We start from the raw sequence: 19,094 nt of genomic DNA on the forward strand, positions 1-19,094 counted from the left end.
TATTAATTGGTGGGTAGGGTTGAGTAAGCATACTTTGCATAGGAGAGAGGGCTCACCTTCGGAGAGCACTGGCAGCTAAAGCAATCACATCCACCTGGAGTTGTGCTGCATATGGAATATTACGCCTGGTGAGGCAGGCTGGTGGCAGAGTTAATTTGTCAATCCTTGGGTAAAGGAAGCTTTACGCTGACAAAAGGCAACATTATTATACATGTAGCTTTCAGAATCTTGAGTCTTCTGCCTAAATCAGGAGTGTTTGTGTGTAATGCTCTCACATGTACTTATGGTATGCTGAACATGTGTGTGAGGCTTTAATATCTGATGTCACTTCTAGTGATGTCGCTTCTTATAAAGTCATGGCTGTGATGCCACTTCCTCTGGTGTCACTTCCTGTGATGCCACATGAGATACCATGTGCGGTCACGAGCAGTGATGTCATTGGCCATGATCTCATGTGCTGTGATGTTTCCTGCATACTGCCTAACTTAGTTAGTCCCCCCCGCACTTCTTTTTTTGGGACTTGTACCCTAGGTCCAGTACTGGCTGCAGTGACACTGGGTGACAAATACTTAATTGGCAGTGGTTAAAAACAACCTGGAGAACTGCTACTACCACAATGAGCTGGGAAAACTGGCGATAGACGGCAAGTAGTTTATTCCATACACACTGTGTTTAGACCTCACTTAAAAAATCCAGGTGTCCCCACCATCAGAGCATACTTTGTGTATTATGTGATTACTCTGAGCATCATCCCAACTCATCCTTTTAGAGTCTACTATGCTATTGTTATGAACCATGAAAATGATTATGGAAACCAACTATTTATTTAGTTTTTATTCGTTATAAAAATTACAACAATATACATTTTGATCTCGTTCTGTTGATTGACAGGATCGGAAGAGTTAACAACAACCCAAAAGTCTATAAAACTAGTTTTCATGTGATTCTTAGAACTTACATTCATCTGAACTCTATCAGAGCACATTCAACATTTGTCTTGTAGGTGTAGGTCATGATTGATGGAAGGCCAGGTTTTCTTTCTAATGTACAGATTAATATCGTACAATGAGTGGCAAGCACATTTGTAGCCATCAGAGAATGAAAATAGTAGTTTTCAGCATCAAATAAACACATTTGTAATATCTTTTAGAAAATATTTTGCTATAATTCTATCCTGGGTAAAACACCCTTAAAATAGAAAATATGATACTTCCTGTTGTGCTTCAAGTCTACAGACACATCTATTTGCATTTGTTTCAAGGGGATTTATGGTGCTATGTTGGTGTTCTCGTGACTTTCTGTGCTTTCGCTGCTGTCTGTGGTTGGGTCAGCAGTCGCTTGTTTCAGGCCCCGCAGCTGTACATGATGTTCAGGGCTCTCATTGCTGGTGTGGCTGTCCACTTCAATTGGGTCAGGGTGGGTTTCAGGGCTCTCATTGCTGGTGTAGCTGTCCACTTCAATTGGGTCAGGGTGGGTTTCAGGGCTCTCATTGCTGGTGTGGCTGCCCACTTCTTTAATTGGGTCAGGGCGGGTTTCAGGGCTCTCATTGCTGGTGTGACTGTCTACTTCTTCAATTGGGTCAGGGTGGATTTCAGGGCTCTCGTTGCTGGTGTGGGTGCCTACTTCCTCGCTGTGGTCAGGTTGGGGTTCAGGGCTCTCGTTGCTGGTGTGGGTGTCTGGGTGGCTGTCTTCTACGCTGTGGTCAGGCAAGGATGGCGTGCTATCCTCCTGGCTGGTGTGCTCATTGCTGCTTGCGGTGTGCTGGTGGATACTGGCATCATTTGTGTCAGTGGTTTTGTCTGCATCGTAGGGTTCATCCGCCTGCTGGACGGTGGTATCCAGAAGATCCTGCTTGACAACAACAGAGGAATCAGTTATGTCTCCAGAAATGCAAATACTAGACTTTTCAGAAATATATCTGCATTCATTAAGTAAACACTATATGGCTCAGAGTGACAAACATGTTGTGCTGGGTTTCCATTACTAAGGTGATGCCAACCAGTGCAAAATGTATTTTTTTCATTTACTTTCCATTACACAACTTGTTTTGCACTGGAAAGTTGCCTGAGTCGCTTTACATTACTCTGCATCAAGGGGGCATTCCACGGGTGGAACATGGTCGTTCCCATGCAACCACCTACGGTTTTTAACACAAAATCCATCTACTAACAATAGTAGATGGGGGTTTGTGCCAAAAAATAATACCACTTTGAAGTAGGTGTTAGATGGAGAAATACTTTTATCTCTCCTAAATTTTCTTACTTTACATGTGAGGTGCACTGTACAGCACACTTCCGAAGTGGGACATTTTTTAAAGTTTATCTGGGCATATTTTGTACTGGATGGCTACACTTCCAGTCCAAAACCTATGCTAGACATCATGCACTCACACTTGCATTAGAGCTCATGGCTCCGTAGGTGGACTAGGTAGTATGATTTTGCACCAGTGGAAGACGCGAGCAGGATAATGTAAATGTAAATGTGTTTGTATTTATATAGCGCCTTCTACCCTGAGGTCTCGTAGTGCTGTATTCATATCGCCGTGGAACCCTTCCTGGCTTTCCTGTGAAATGTCCACTCCTGGGCACCCCCAAGTTTGCATCCAGCTAGCAGCCACAAACCACGCCGGACCCGCCGAGATGTGGCATTAAAACCGAGAGGCTCTCGTCCATTACCAACACTGCGAAACGCCTAAGAAACGGACCCTAAATGATAGAACCGAGCCTCTTGGCCGGCCGAATAATAGATCGCCTAGAGTACCGTCGTTAAAGAAAGTTATTCCAACGAACAAACTATCTACAAAGACAAGCTATCAACAATAAAAGATACCCTAGGAAGCTTATACAACATAAAACAGAGCCCCATCCGGACACTAATTTTCGGGACGGCTATTTTCATATAATCCGGCGGATTCATGACATCATAGGTATTCAATCTAAGACAGAAACGTAGAAAACGCGACTATTAGCAAAGTGTGGCTATTTGAAGACCACTAAAATAGCCTCCAAAGCAATACACGGCTACCTGAGGAAGGCTATATTGGCCGAAACGCGCGTCGTGATCCACCTTGCCGTATTGCTAACACCTTTTGTTCTCTTTTCATCCACTGTCTGTTTATAACTGCTTCATGAATGAATGTATGTGATCTATCAAAGATATGATTAACTGTTATATAATAATAAGAAAAAAAGAATTTTATAAATAACAAGAACATTACAAAAAGAGATATATATTTTTGAAAATAACTTCAACATTAAATAAATGAAATAATCTGTTTCTAAATTGGTTTGCTGGGTGACTTTTTCACTTAAACACTGGAAATTTACCATAATAAATATCATATAGTTTTTATGAGATTCGAATACTTGGCTATAGACCGTTTCCAACCTGAGTTACTTCCCTATGTATAGCAAGTACATTTTTATTAATACATAGGGGTCCCCTACTTTCAAAAATCACCCCCAAGGTGAAGCCAGGCATCCAAGCACTGCTGGGGCCATTGTGGAGATTAAGCAAGCTATTGTCCAGAGTCACAGAGTCAGACCCATGATTAGACTAGGCACCGAGGCGAGAATTATCAGGTCCAGGGAATTTGTGTCCAAGAGCCACCAAGGCGGGAATTGAACCCTGGCCCCGGGCCAGACCTCTGCATTAGGGTCGGCTGCTCTAACCATTGAGCCACGCTTCTCCATATATCTGTAGCTAGGGAGCTTTACCATCCTCTTCTTGTCAAGCAGCCCAGCAGAGCAACTTTGGGTGCTGTGCTGCCGTCCTTTACATGTTTCTAAAGCTGGGCTAAAAGTCTTATTTGTTGAGGTCTTTTGGTGTTCATTTGAGTAGCTTCTATGATTTAGATTTTTGTGGCATTAGAAACAATCCTCTTGTGCACTTGAACAGCATTTTTTTACTTTCACTAAATAGTTTTATTTCTCCAGTGCCACAGTATGCTGGATCATTAGGTTAGGACTCTGAGGCCGATTAAGTATCAAACCGAAGAAATAGAGGCAAGACAGTATTGAACCTATGGAATGGAGCAAGTAAGGAGAAGAACAACTAGAAATGGCCTCTCATGGACAAGGGACGTGGCCTTTTTGGTATTTCCGCACACTGCCATGATCCACCCACTGTTCAAAAGAGCTCCTTACCTGAGCATCTCTCTTGTAGCTCCCCATAGCACTCTTCCAGTATTTTACTTTGATGGGGTGGTCTTTATCATCTGCTGCAATGATTTCAAAGGGGAAGATGTTGCTGTCTCCTCTGCCGGTGTTGTCTCCTCGAGTGAAGGCACCATCGGTGTAGGCCTCATCAGTTTGGGCTTCCGTGGAAGGAGCAGCAGTAGTGGCCACGGGGCGAGCTTCCTCTGAAGAGTCGGAGTCAGATTCATGGCTTTCATGGGACACACTTTTGGATGAGTCCTGAAAAGGGATCAGTGAGAAGCACATTGAAATATGACACTGTGGTAAATCTCATGCAATGCAACTATCTTTTTCAAAGCTGTTTTTTGCCTAATAGTTCTGTAAAGGCTGCCCTTTGAAGGGCTGCTTTGCCGTGGCCTGTGTGGGCAAACCTTTTACTGTAATTGCACTGAGATGCTGGGCAGGTGATCCCAGTGGTCCAGAAACACTGATCAAGCTGTTCCACAGATTTGTTTCTTCCCAGAAAATGAAATCAGATCATCTGGGTTCTCTCTTTCAGTTGGTCTAAAAGAATACATATGTAGTTGGGTGTCATGTGAGGCTGTCCCCTGGCACTGACATCAATAGAAAGGCAGAAAGAGGGCAGAAGCAATGGCCATCCATCCCTCTGCCATCCGCCTACCTTTCCACCAAGATGATCCTCTTCCACCCTTCGTTCAAATGTGATAATAATACTGATTCTGCTTCTCATGTGGCATTATGAAGCAGCAAGAGGAGGCAAGTGGATTCTCAATGGGGGTCTGTGTGCTGCTTGTACATGGCAGAGAAGAGTCCACCAGAGCCTATGATTGTTAGTTGAGCGCCCAGGAGGGCCCACACTCAAAAGGCGAGGATTTGTTGAGGCTCTTTCCAGCTAATGCTAACTTGGTGCACTGCAAATTCAATACAGTGACTCTTTCAGGTTTTCTGCTACACAAAGGTTCTCAAGTAAGTCACCCTCGACCTCAGATGGCGTCCATCTTGGGTGGCATTTGTAAACAACTGTGTACCTGTTGATAAATGCACACCCATTCTAGCAAGGATGGCTGAAAATTGCTATTTGTAGACATGTTTACGTACTAAAGCCTCATCCACCAATGGTGGGAAAGACGTAGGACGTGAGACAGTGTCGAAGCAATGGGGATCGGATAGAAACCAAGGCCTCTCTTTCTTGAACCTGGTCATTGTGGAAGCTTTCTCTGTGATTCGTATAGATTATATACAGCGGCCATGTCTCTTATTTTGAATTTCAATACAGTGGGAGAATTCCTTCAAGGCTTTCAGCTAATCTTAAACATAATTCATCACGTTTGACTAGTCTTACCGACCAATGCAATTGCACAGATCACTTTATGATTTGAGGGCAATAAGTCTACATGTGCCTGTGGAATTGTCAATTTCTGTACACATTTTGGTGGTTTTTAAGTTCCTCCAATCAGAGACTTTTTAAGACACGGGCAAAGTGGACTCTGGCCCAGGGCCCCAGCCTTTCAGGGGGCCCCTTGATAAAGCCACTTCTGTTCTGCAGAGTCTTTCCCTGATGACCTTGAATAATTCTTCTAAACAGATTGTTTTAAATACCCTTTCACTTTCATTTATTTTAACGTGGGTGATGTAAGAGAGTCTATTACAGACATTTTGCAGAGAAATGTGTTTGGGTTTGCAACATCTATAACAAAGTTTCTTTTTTTTGGATAAATACAGGACCTCACATACGAGAAATGGGAGGGTTCCACAAGAGATTATTGACATTAGTATTAGTGAGCTGTTGCTGAGTTACAATATTTCCTCTATTCTGAATATTAAATGTAAGCACATTTAGAATGTGAACAAGTGTGCCTGTGCACTGTCATTTACCTGGCTAAAGGGGGAATGAAAGAGCTGAAATTGGAATATAAATTGAAAGCTGTTTCGAACAGGAGGACCCCAAAGTACTTTGGACCAGGGCCCCCCAAAATCCTTAAAATGTCTATGCCTCTAATGTTCTAATGCCACTTAATGTCTCCATTTATCCTTGTAACCCCAACTTAGGCAGCATACCAATGCCGGCTTCCACGTTTGATACTATCTGCCCTAGAGTGGTGAGTACCTTCATGTAAAATGTGTTTCCATCACATTGTTCACACCCCACATACCTCAACAGCTTGTCCTAGGAACCTCATTGCAAGCATCCCTGGGAAAAAATGCTCAAACCAGCCCCGGTCCCTTGATCTCTTCTCGCTATTTCTCTCTTTCCATCCATCTACTCTCTGTCTCTTCCCTTTGGTTTCTCTGTATGTTCCTCCTCTCATCACTTTCTCTCTCCCTTCCTACACCCACCATCTCTTTCTCTCTCTCTTGACGCCTCGCTGTGCTTGCAGCAATTAACCTTTGGAGGCTGGGGATAGTGACAGAGGCACCAGGAGCGACCCTGTGCTTTCAAAGCCAGTCTCCAAGGGCCCCAGAGCATTGGGGAAATGCCCAGTGGAATAAATGACCTATCCAGCCATGCCTCCTATAAATAGCAGCACTTGACGACTTTGACGGGGTGGGGGGCATGGGCGTGAAGTGGTTTATAAATAATGGAATTGAACGACGCTCAAAAAGGGCTTTAGGCTTCACAACGTGTACGGAGAGCTCTATATAAATACCAATGCAGTGTCATATAATGTTACCATTTGAATAGGAGAAGGCGGTGCTTATTGTGTCTGGAATCTTTTTTCTTGCAAATGCCAAAGCTGGGGGCAGATCCCTATCATTGGTAAAAACTTTCCAACTAAGGAAGCTTGCAGTAGCAGTGTATGCTGATATTGCTATGTTTGGTAAATTGAATGCCAATCTGATATTTCATCAAATGAATATGCACTAAATCTACAAACACTGAATCATTTTCTGTAAGCGCTTCAAATCACTGGTACTGCTGGATGCAATCTAGCAACCCCAAATCACCCGTCAACTACATGCATCTTCAAGCTGCAAATGTTGAAATTCCGGCCACCTAATATCTATTGAAGCCTGCCCTAGAATGCCCTACCTCAAGATAACTGAAACATGGCTGCTAAGTGCTGCAATTTGCTTATAAGGTGTTTGTGGTTTAGCAAAGAGTCTGCATTTTGGTAGAAGTGCATTTAGTTTGTCAAGTGGTATGGGGCAGTGCATTCTGAAGAAACCGATTTTTAAAAAAAAATCAATCCTGATGACAATATTTTGAAGAATTTGAGGATAACAAAAACTAAAGTTGAAGAAGGCTAGACACAGCACCTTCAATACCTTTTATGAAGGGTACAGGGATTAATTTGCAACACAGACAGGCACACAAATAAAGAACTGGAGTAGCCTAAACAATTCCAAGAAAAAGATAAACAATATGTACTTGCCTTTTTTAAAACAACATGCAAAAAAAATCAAACAGTCCAGTGTAGCTTGGACAGGAGTTTCCCACTTGTTCTAGAGTAGACAGGTTGGGAAGGGGGCAGGGATGGGATGTTTAGAGACAGCAGGAGAAACATGCACTCTGTCGGCGAGGACAACAGAGAGTGATTATGAGAGATAAAAGGGGCATATGTGAAAGAGTAAAAGATCAAAAGTATTTTAAACAAATACTAATCAAACTCGGTGGAGGCAAGTCTGATTGAATTCGGGAAAGGGCTGTTTCCACACTTCTTATGTGTTTCCGTCAGATTTTAATTCCTGCAGATCTCTTAGAACCCAGAGCCACTGTCTGATTGGTCTGTTGTTAAAATAAAAGGATTTCTGTTATCCGTTATCCTAGGGCCTTACCTGGCTGTCTTCCACACTGGAGGAACGCCTCGACCGGAGCGCCTGCAAGGGGAATAAAGTCAAAGATGCTTTACAAGTTTTGTCCCTCTGCATCGTGTCCAAGTGACATCTGAATTAAATTCATATAAAGTGTAGGAGCACCTACCGGAAGAGCACAGGCCACGCCGAGGAGGCAAAGGCAAAGCACCACAATCTTCATGTTCACTGTCTGTCTAGAAACAGATGCAAAATGGATAGTCAGACACAGTGCAAAGGTATGCATTTATTTCATACTTCAGTTTTCACAAATGATGTAAATGATAAGTCTCTTAAAAGTCAGCCTTGTTTACCTCACTAGTGCTCTGACAAGTCTGTGTGTCTATGGACCAGGATGCCTGAAGTTATCACTTCCCTTAACGACTCAAGCTCCAGGCAAACCTAATACACACTTTTCCTTATCCTGTTGTCTACCAACTGTGGTCTGAAAGGATACGCCACAAACCTTCAATAATAGCATTTACTTTCTTGATATTCGAGAAAAGGAAGAAGGAACGAGATTTTAAATCAAGCATTGACAAAGCCAATACATCTGGCAAATTTTAACGGACCAATTGGTTGTTAACCAGATGGCCCTCGCGTTAAGCACAAGTGCTTTTTGCTGCAGACTGCAGTACTTCAAGCCGTTACAAGAGGTCCCAAATGATAGGTAGGTAGATGGGGTAGTTATGATTGGTAGTTCTAGTATGCTAGGTATGGCAGGTAAGTAAATATGGTAAGTAAGTAGGTACTGTACATATATTTGGTAGATATCAGAGATTGGGTATGGTAGGTTTGATAAGATCGGTTAGAAATGGTAGGTTAGATATAATAACTTAGATATGGTAGGTCAGTGTGGAAGTTATGGCAGGATGCCAGGTTATGTATGGTAATTTGGGTATTATAGGTCAGGTATGATATAGTTGGTGTGGTGTGACAGAACATAATAACATTTTTGTTAGATAAAAGAGCATTTTGTTTTAGACTTCCAGCTTAGAAATCACTCCATTGTTATTACGAAGCAAAGCCATGTAAGTGTGTCCATTTGACAAAGAAGCGTATTTTCGTTCCATCTTTAAGAAAGACTTTATACGCATACATTTTATTGTGTGAACAGAAAAAACAATGAACCCAACAAAATGTTATCATGACAGGACATTTTAAAAAACAAACGAAAGCTCAAGGCTGATTGGTGGATGGCACTGTGACCTTATATTACAATAGGCTTTGGCATCCAAAAAGAATACATTAAAGGCATACATCACTGATTAAAAGTTGCTGTACCAGCACAGTACACACACCAAAGAACACACGCTGGGTCTTAGCCCCAACCTACAGGTCAAGTTGTTTTTTACTTGATGTAACCATCCTCAAAATGGCAGTGTCTTGACAGAAAGCCCATCCAGGCAATGGCAAACCTTGAAAAACAAATGAAAACTAATGGCCAAAGAGGGCTGACCCAAGACTTACTCTCTGTCCACACTTCTTTACAATTCTATTTGATGTATTGATGACAAGAACGCTTGACACAGCTAAAGCTGTCAGAACAAGACCTAAAAGGTGGGAGGTGATGAGTTGCAATTGTTGTTTGTATACCCAACACACCAGACCTTTAACTTCAGCATACCTATTGGCCAAATCGTTGGATCTTGCGTACAAACATGGAAACCATGATGCAGAGCTACGTGAGAGCAACATGCATGCATATATATTATAAACGAACAATACACTAAATGCTGGACCTAAGTTCAAGAAAATCAAAGGCGACTGTTGAAACTGCGATAATGTTCACAACTGGCCAAGTCTAACCAATTGTTTATTAAAAGGAATTTGGCAAATTTTACAGATCTAGAGCATGGAAATATGTATGAGTGGCAGGCTTCCTGTAAGCATAATGAAAACAACGGGTCGTGGATTTCAGTTAAATTTGGCAAGAATAATTATATATGTTATATTTTGCAGTCTCTATTTAAAAGGACTCTACATTTTTTTCGTATAATTTCTCACAATTGAAAATACATGTGAGAAATAAAAGAGTTGTTTTAATTGTATGGCACTCAGTGCAAGTGCTGCCGCTTCTGGGCACCTATCTAATTTCTCACAATCATTTGACCACATGAGAGGGGTGCAGGAATGATAGTTCTCACGCCTAAACTTCTCTGTGGTGAAGCAAGCTTCCATTTGCTGTCTTGAGGCAATGGTACAAGCTGTTGCTTGGAAACTACATTATGGAGAATGAACTCCCCATGAAGTTTGATGACTCAAGGGTTCTGCGGTAGTGCTAACTTCCTCGTGCTGCCAAGGGAAGGCTTTAGTAGCATGATCCTTTACTTTAAAGCTACAAGCATAGGTCATTTTGGACCAAAAGATAGTAACAATGGAAAGGTTTGAATGTTAAAACCCGAGAATTCATAAAAGCATATGGGACTCTTGTAATAGACTTGGACTGGCAGGCCTTCTATAGGGCCACCCACCCTCCAGATGATTGAGACTTGAGATGCTTGTAATTTGGTGTTCATACTCAGTCAGTTCTTCAACTCTGTGCTGAGATTACCATTAACAGGGAATGGCCGATGCCTAACAGTAATTAGGAGGAGGCCAATCAATATTAAATCTCATGGGCCTAACCAAACCTCCATTTGTAGATTTACAATCCCCTATCGTCTTTCAGTGACATTGTGATGGCGATTGTGTCTTCGCCTTATTTACAAGGCAGTGTTAAGTCACTTAACGTGGCTTAATGCTGCATTGTAAATAAGGCACTCTTGAACGCTGTACTTAGCGTGAAAGGGGAGGGCAATGGGTGCTGCGTTGTGCGTTCCACTGTAACACCCATTGTTTTTGATGCTGGCCTCTATTTACAAGGGTGGCGTAAATAGGAGGCAGCGCCAAAATTAAGACCAGGGAAAACCATGTCTTAAACAGGTGAAATAAGGAGAAATGCTTTATTTTTCCTAGTTTTTGCTGTTTCCGTGTGTGCTGCGTTGTGCAGTACACATAAAAACAGCAACTGGCCATTGATTGTTTATGTGCAGGAAGGTGACCCTTCCTGCACATAAAAAATCAAAAAAAGAAATGACATTTGTAAATTCTATGTGTGTTGCATTAGGCAGCACAGATAAAAGTTACAAAACATCATCTAAGGATTGTTTATGTGTAGGAAGGGAGACCTTCCTGCACATAAACAATCTTCCACTCAACGCAGAGGCCTGTGTTGGTGCTAGGCAGCTAGGTATAGCGGCAACTCAGGGCTGCAACATATTCTTGTAAATATGGTGCAGCCCTGCGTTTCTGAAGTGGTCAAGTGCAGCGTTAAGACAGGAAGACTAGATTCACACTCACTCACTTCATTGTACATATACCCCTTAGTGTGATCATTAGTGATCTGGGCTTCAATTACCCAGTGATGTAGTTGAGGGCCTCTGCAAACCTCTACTACAATGCAGTCATGAGAAAATCTTCAGGCACTCAGGCATGTACGAACCTCTGAACCACCACATCTGGTTCATTGTTAAAGACTAAGCAGATCACCGACTGCTTCTGTAATCTTAAAATGAGGCGGAATTAAAACTATGATTCACTTTGTTTTCTTTTTTGTGTGCAAAACTGTGGCATGAACAGTGGTAGAATGAAGCTTCTGTTTAGGACCTGGTATGACAAGCCATAAACATACCTTGGCATTAGGCTACAGGACTTACTTAATATCTATTTACCTTTCAGAAGAAAATTTACTATTGGTCTTTATGGTTGTTTACATAGCATATTTTATAGAAATTGTAATAGCAAGAAGCCTTGTTTAACCACAGTTTTTAATTATATTAAGATTATATTTTAATCTTGTGTAAGTGTATAATGGTATGAACCTTACTCAATTGTTGGCGTGATTGTTTTTATGTTTGATTTGTAATGGATGGCCTTTAGCTAAAACAATAAAAAGTGTTGTGTTTGACTAAGTCACAAGCTTCAGTCACTGCCTCCTTGGTCTCCTCTGAAATGCGTTGCCTTTTTGTTAGTAGCCCATGTCTTAATCCTTGCATCTGCTCTTTACATTTGACTTGACATCAGAGATGTCAAGAGACTACTTATGTGATCAACAGAAACAGAGCTTTCAAACCACTGAGAGGGAGGCTTTGTCTATCAACGTGCTGATTATACTGAGTACAGCATATGTTCGAGCAGAAGCCATGTGCTTCCACTGAAAAAAAAGAGTTCTTGAATACATGCCTGATGGTTGCCTTGTTGGAAATCGTATGTGCAATACAGTAGGCCTAAGCTAGTTATGGCAACAAGCCAATGATAAAGGTTAGGGGCCTACTTCATTCAACAGGAAAAGTTACGTCACCTGCTATAGGGAGGATTTGTATTATGAAAGTTTAAACAAAGCCAGTAGGCATATCTCTGTAAAGAATATGTTAAGCCAATAGAGCTGTAAGGGTTAATTGATATTAAACTGTATTGAAGCCTGTAGACAGGTATTTTATTCACTGGAATCTCACAGATTAGCTTGGTAGGGAATATGTTTGGTGTCAATTACCCTATTTGAGATCCTTGAGAGTCGAAGATTTGCACTGTGATAACCCTGTTAGATATTCTTAGGAAGGGTATATTGTTTTGCCAAATGTACATTTATAGTGATTTTTAATTGTATGAATGTATGCCTGCTGGTTGTTTATGGGCAGGTTCACTGCTCAATACATTTCATTTGGTTATGGTGACAAAGGTTTGTCATCCTGGCACTTGTGATAAAAAACCATAACAAAATATATACATACATATGTATAGTTACATATGTACACATACATAGGAGGGCTTTAGGTCAGACCTCTTCTGCCAGTGGTTTGTTCAAGCGTCATTCTAACTCTACTTTTATCCAAGAAAGTATATAGCATAGGACAATGGGTCAGCCCGCTTCAGCCACTGACTCTGTTGACCTGTGATTAAGGGAACTTTGCCTGATCACATGTGCACATCAGCCTGAATATGAGCTTGATTTTTTGCTAGGGTTGGTGGTCCAATTCTTTAATTTTACAGTTTCTTCGATCAAAAGGCCCCTTTCATTTTTTTCCTTCTCTAATTTTTCAGTTTCTTCTATCAAAAGGCCCCTTTCATGTTTTTCCTTCTCAACTCTTTTTTAGAGCAAAGTGCATCTCCCCAGACAGTGGTACCTTGTCAATAATTTCATGTGCCATGCGCTGCGTCTTATTTCATTGGCAGTGCGGCCACTGCTTCTAAGTAGGGCAGCCACCTTGTAATGGTGTTTTTGTTAGTGTAACATTGTATTAGTATTCTAAGATGGCTAACATGTTTCATCTATTCATGGTGAACATGTTAGAACTTAAAAAGAACAATACACAGGGTACAACACCATTGCAAGATTGCCACTTCCTGCTAGGTGTAACATTTTTCAATTGCAAACATATGCCCGTCTCGTATAGGTGGCAGCAGACTTCTTTTTTCTACATTCATTATTTTATCTTGCATATACCTGTTAAATTTGTGTGTACAATTTATTGTGGATGGGTAAGTGAGTGAATGCACGAATGAGTCAGTGGCTGGATGAGAGAATGCATGAGTGTAAGTATTAGTGATAGAGTGCATATGCAATGACTTATATAGTGCCTAAACTCAGAAATGACTAATCAGGCACCTTCAGTTATAAGCCAAGCCTATTGACATTGTCAATGCTTACAAATAGAGTGGCCCTATATACTCACACAGAGCGAAACCAGTAGAACTCAGGAGCAGCACAGCGGTGATGAGGAGAGTGTTTAATTCCAGTGGAAAGTGCAAAACCCCGACATAGGCTTCATCTGCAAGGTATACCACCCAGATTGTCTGTATTGTAGCTCCTAGAGACATTCCTTAGTTTCTGGATGTACCCTAGCTGCACATAACTATTGATATCTTTTTGAGATTCTTTTACAAAACTGACACTACTGACCACTGCAACAAGTAGAGGCGTACTGGGTGCACTGGTTAGAGGCAGAGCGACCAAATGTGCCAAACTGCGAAATTTTCAACTCACATGTTTGAGATGCTAAACTTGGCTAAATATTTTACAGATAGCAGGTTTGGTTGCACAAGCAAAACTTGCATCAAGCCTAGGTAATTCAAATGCATGCATCAATCCTCTGCAATAAAGGCACATTACCTTTCTTTTCCGTACAGGTCGGGAGACTGGGCTCTCTGGCTGGTGAATCGGTAAGCTGAGCTGAAGGAGGCGCGGGTCAGGACTGTCGGAAAGGTTGCCGAGGTCTCTGTTTCTTCCCTGTCATCTCCCGCTATTTAAACCATGTCCCAGGACTCCTCGACCAATCCCCGCAGAACAGACAGCATGACGTAATATGGCTCCCTGCAATCCGCGCGCTGCCCATCTTCACCCACGCTTCCTCGTGTGGTTGTGGTTTTAGGGGGAAAAAGGCACCGTTCTATAGTGAACAATTTGTTTGTGTGCAATGTCGACTCATTAACCAGTCGCCTATCTTAACACATGCCAAATTAGTAATGCAGGGGAGGTTTAAACAGCTGGTGTTTGTGCAGCCTTTGGGTTCAGCTTTTCAAAAAGGTTTATTTCCAGAAATGTCCAATTCCAGTTGTGCCTGGACAGGACCCTCTCTCTCTCTTACAAGTTCTAATTACTGACAACAATACCTAACAAAGTAGTGGAGACGAAGGAGTAAGCTGTTTCTAATGCTTATGTATTAATGTATAAAATATTTTTAGACATTTATTTCTTGTTTATACTTTAACTTGTAGCACTGTTATCATTAGCATTTATATAGTAGATCAAAAAAACAGAAACATAGCAGCAGACTACGTAGTCACGGGAGGGGTCCCGGGGGGGGCTTCAAGGGAGTTGTGATGTCTAGTCACAACCGAAGTATATGGCTGTCTTTCCTTCTGTGTATACATTAGTGTGACCACAGCGTGTCTGGGGCAGCTTTTAACTCTGTTTTACTGCTTAGGAAGTAAAGAGAAGGCAAATGAATTGATAAGCTTTATTGTATTAATAAACAATTATTACCATAAACATGCATAGGAAATACATTTGGTCATGGTTAAAAAGAGAAAAGCTTTCACGAAAGGTTCTTTCTAAAATAACAATTGACAATTAGATCTTAAATCCATCCATCCATCATATATACCTTATATGTATCCATACATTAGGCACTCAACTGAACTGTAAGCTGCTAAGGTTTTTAAAGTATCTTGAATCAGCCTTACAAGGCGTACCAGTTTAACGGACCATATAAAAAAAACTATTTGCATTATACTGGTTGGCTATTTAAATCCTCATTTAAGGAAGTCAAATGTGTCTAAAGTGTAATGTGTTTTACTATGCTTATAAAAAAGTTTTTTTATGTAACATTGCTACGGATTTAATTAACCACACAATAAAGAGTTTCTTCTTTCTTCAAATCTTAAAAGACTGTAAGCCAGAGTCATTCCAGAATGATTGACGGGGCAGGCTGTGATCTGATCTGGTCACTTAGCAGGAGATAGTATATAAGTCAGAGTTAGATATTTCCTAATGGTTGAATTTGCTGTCAACAACAGATGTGCTCATGGGGCACTGCGGGGAGGTGGGGCAGTCCTCAGGGGCTTTTATCGTGCCATGTCTGCATGGGTGCTGGGGCACCGAGACCTAGTTCAGTAGAACAGTAGAGAGAGAGCGGCTTCCTCCTGAAAGTTGGTTTGGACCCTCCTCGACACATGGGATGGAGGGCTTGGTGCTAGCCCTGGCTTAGCCACCAGTGATGGAATTCACAGAGACTCGGTGTACCAGGAGCCCTCACTACGCAATAGATGGAGAGGTGTCATTGGAGCCTGACCCACTGATTCCTGTGTAGGGAGGAAGTAGGGGATGTGCTGCTACCAACACAGGCACTACATTTTAAGACCCTGGCGGAATTCTATTTCCTGTGCTAAGCAACTGGAATTGTACGTAACATTGGTTCATACTCAGTGACACACGTCTCATGCTTTTCATTCTGGAGTTGAATGCATATCCCAACAATAGGTGGACCCAAAGTGAAGTAGTAAGGCCTTACATCCCACTTGTTCATTTACTATTATTGCAGTGTCACCTTTTGCTGTTCTTTCAGCTCTAGAGTAAAGTTAGGACACTTATGGTTGGTCACTGCCACGGGGGATGACACGTTCTTGCTCAGAGTAGAAGGCCTCTTGTATGTACCTCATATGTACCCAGGGTCGGCTTTAGGGCAGTGCGACTGGTGCGGCCGCACTGGGTGCTGACCTGTGGAAGGGCACCAACCTCAGGGGGGATGGGCGCTGTGTTTAGCAATAGATTATGATTGGAGAGATGAGAGACACTTTTGCCCGGTGGTAGTGGGAGAGTCCGAGGAGGCGGTCATGGGATGTCGGGGCTCCAAAAAATGACTGTCGCACTGGGCACCAACAGCTCTAAAGCTGGCCCTGTTGTACCTCTAATGTGTGTATATGTCTTTGCCTGTGAGTCCCACAACCTTTTGGGTGTGATTTTCAAAGTGATTGTGTGACCCGAGTGAGGCTTTATAGTACTGCTTTCCAGAGAACCGAGGTCAGCACATAGTTATGTCTTAACCCGTTGACCGCGGCTGGAATTCCGCCGCGGTGCGGGTGATTTATGACTGGGCGTGGTCAGGACGGCCCCCGGCCGTCCTCCGCACACACACACTGTGACGTCCGACGCATGCAAAGGGTTAACCTTCTGAGACGATCCTCATGTAATAACATTTCCTGAGATCTAAACCCAACCATCTTTATTGATTATTCTACAAGAGGGGCATCACCTAGGAGAGATTCCTGCACCCCATTCATCACGCCCTTTGAATGTTTATGCATGATAATGATTACTCCTCTGTAAGTACATAATGCAGATCAGGATGTGAACCTGAGCCAGTGCAGGCCAGCACCAACACAGATGCAGACCTAGGAGAGCCTCTGAAACAGCAAAAAAGGGCTGCACATTGGAGGTCACTGCTGAGATGTGTGTATTTGGGGTACATCTCGAGCTGATGATGTGTGCAGAGAAGTGGTGTGTATTCTGATGTCCTGAGTTCAGTGTTTCGTTTGTGGAAAAATAAGTCCTGGCGGCTGGAGCTACTTAATACCAAGGCTGTTTAGTCTCAAACCACCACTAGACACTCCCTGCCCTCTTTATCTCACTCTTGCATGCTGCTTTCTCTCTTTGTCACAGTGATTGTCTTTCTCTTCCTCCTGATTTCCACTTGTATGTTTTTTACTCTTGGACTTTGGGTCAAAGTCTGAAGTGCTTCTCCTAAAAAAAAAAGTGCCAGTGGGCCGCACCAGCAACCAACGGGTCAAATTAAACACTGCAAATGATGTAAAGGAACAAGGCTTCTGCTGCAGTGATACAGATTTAGCTCAAAGTCATTGAGAATGAAGGAGTTGGACAGGATACTGTAGAAGTGTATGAGCGACCATGGCCCTTATTTATGAGGCCTTGCGTCAGTTTTGCGCCGCCGGTGCGTCACTTTTTGTGACGCACCAGCGGCGTAAAATATGCTCCTTGTTGCGCCATATTTAAAAAGTGACGCATCTAGGTAGATGCGTCACTTTTTAAACCCCGGCGCCACATTATACCTGCGCCAGGTATAATGTATGCAGAGGGGGCGTTCCCCCGCAAAAAGCCTCGTAATAGTGACGCAGTGAAATCTATGAGATTTCACTACGTCACTTTTAGGATGCTGTTGCGTCAAAAACTTGCGCCTGCCTCACAGCAGGCGTAAGACTCACGCAAGCCCTTTCACATGGGGCTTTCCCCATGTGAAAGAACGCATTGCTGGAGTTGCGTCACTTTTGTGACGCACTCTAGCAATGCGTCACTTTTGCGCTTACAGATACGTCAGAAATACTGACGTATCTGTAAGTCCTTGCGACATGATGCGTCATACATTAAATATGACGCATCATTGGTGTAGCAAGGAGTGCGCAGTGAAAAGTGACGCATCGCTGTTTTCACGCAGCGATGCGTCACTTTTCATAAATGAGGCCCCATGTGCATAGCTCAGGAGAACCTGAGAAAAGTTTCCCTAAATGTTTGGAAGGTTTTTAGTCATGGAATGTGCAGCTTGTATTTTGATCTGTTAGCCCACGGTTCTTTTTCAGTCGCTAGCGGGGCAGATGTGTATTTCTAGTTTAAAGCCCTGTTATCATGCTCTGCCTGAGACAGGCATTCACACACTGCAGCCAGTGAGACTATTGTTGCTACAGGCTGCATGCTCTCTCCATCCACTTGGCTTTTGCACTGAAGATAAGCAGGTCAGAGAGGGATGTAGAGAACTCCAGAGCCCATGAGCTGGCTAGTGACCTGTGTGTGAACATCTGGAGGTAGTTTGAGATGACTAAATAGGCAAAGTATGCACCCCGCCTATGGGCCCTACTCATGTTAGGGGCCCCGCGACAAAGGATCAAAATGATATTGATTTGCTCTTGAAAGAAATTTACAACCAAGCTTTGTTAAATATTGTTCCAAAAAGAAATAAATGTATCAACTCAAAGAAACTAAAAATGTACATTAAAGACTATAGATAAAATACTGTATTAATGTAATGTACCCATTAACAACTTAAAGTACATAAACCAGAGTCATCAGATTGGATTCACATATCAGTTTGTCTCTTAAAATCTCATCTTCTGGTAGCTGTCAGTTTGTAAACAAATCTGGTACACTGGGTATTAGGAGATAGTTTGCGAGGGCGGACCAAAATTTCGACTGCTTAGGGGCCTCCACTGGGTGTCATCCGGCACTGTCTGGAGGTGCAGAAATAGAGCCAAACAAGCTAAATGTCTCAAATAGACTCATGCCTGGTGACATTTTCCTAGTGAAACAAGAGAATCATGTGATTTCCCTACAAGTGTGTGTGCGTAGTATGTTGTTTTGGTGACCCAGAGCTTTCTCTAGAGAAGAAATGAAAAACATATGACTGAGAATGCCTGATTACATGTGGCCTGGATAGGGTCTCGATTCTACAAATAATATACTGGCGATAAGAAAGGGAGGAACTAGACTTTGACGAGGAGTCAGCTGCATGTCTATTGCTGGAGTCCATTGAGAGTGTTCCTGAGGCTGCGCTACCTGAAGAGGTGTTCGCAAGCGAGTGAAAGCCAACACAAACCCAG

General features: G+C 42.5%; 1 protein-coding gene across 1 annotated transcript in view; it reads right to left on the bottom strand.

The window, feature by feature from the left end:
• Positions 1–821: 821 nt before the first annotated feature.
• LOC147727580 (uncharacterized) overlaps positions 822–19,094 on the bottom strand; it is a 176,999-nt gene continuing 158,726 nt past the window's right edge. The window contains exons 9-13 of the mRNA XM_086963647.1: positions 14,101–14,230; positions 8,080–8,146; positions 7,935–7,976; positions 4,146–4,415; positions 822–1,848 (exon numbers count right to left, since the gene is read on the bottom strand). Of these exons, the coding sequence (XP_086819773.1) occupies positions 1,267–1,848; positions 4,146–4,415; positions 7,935–7,976; positions 8,080–8,146; positions 14,101–14,230 (1,091 nt within the window). The 3' untranslated portion in view covers positions 822–1,266. The remainder of the gene's footprint in view (positions 1,849–4,145; positions 4,416–7,934; positions 7,977–8,079; positions 8,147–14,100; positions 14,231–19,094) is intronic.

Source organism: Lissotriton vulgaris, chromosome 3_1, assembly GCF_964263255.1.
Source record: "Lissotriton vulgaris chromosome 3_1, aLisVul1.2, whole genome shotgun sequence".
NCBI classification, from domain to species: Eukaryota; Metazoa; Chordata; class Amphibia; order Caudata; family Salamandridae; genus Lissotriton; species Lissotriton vulgaris.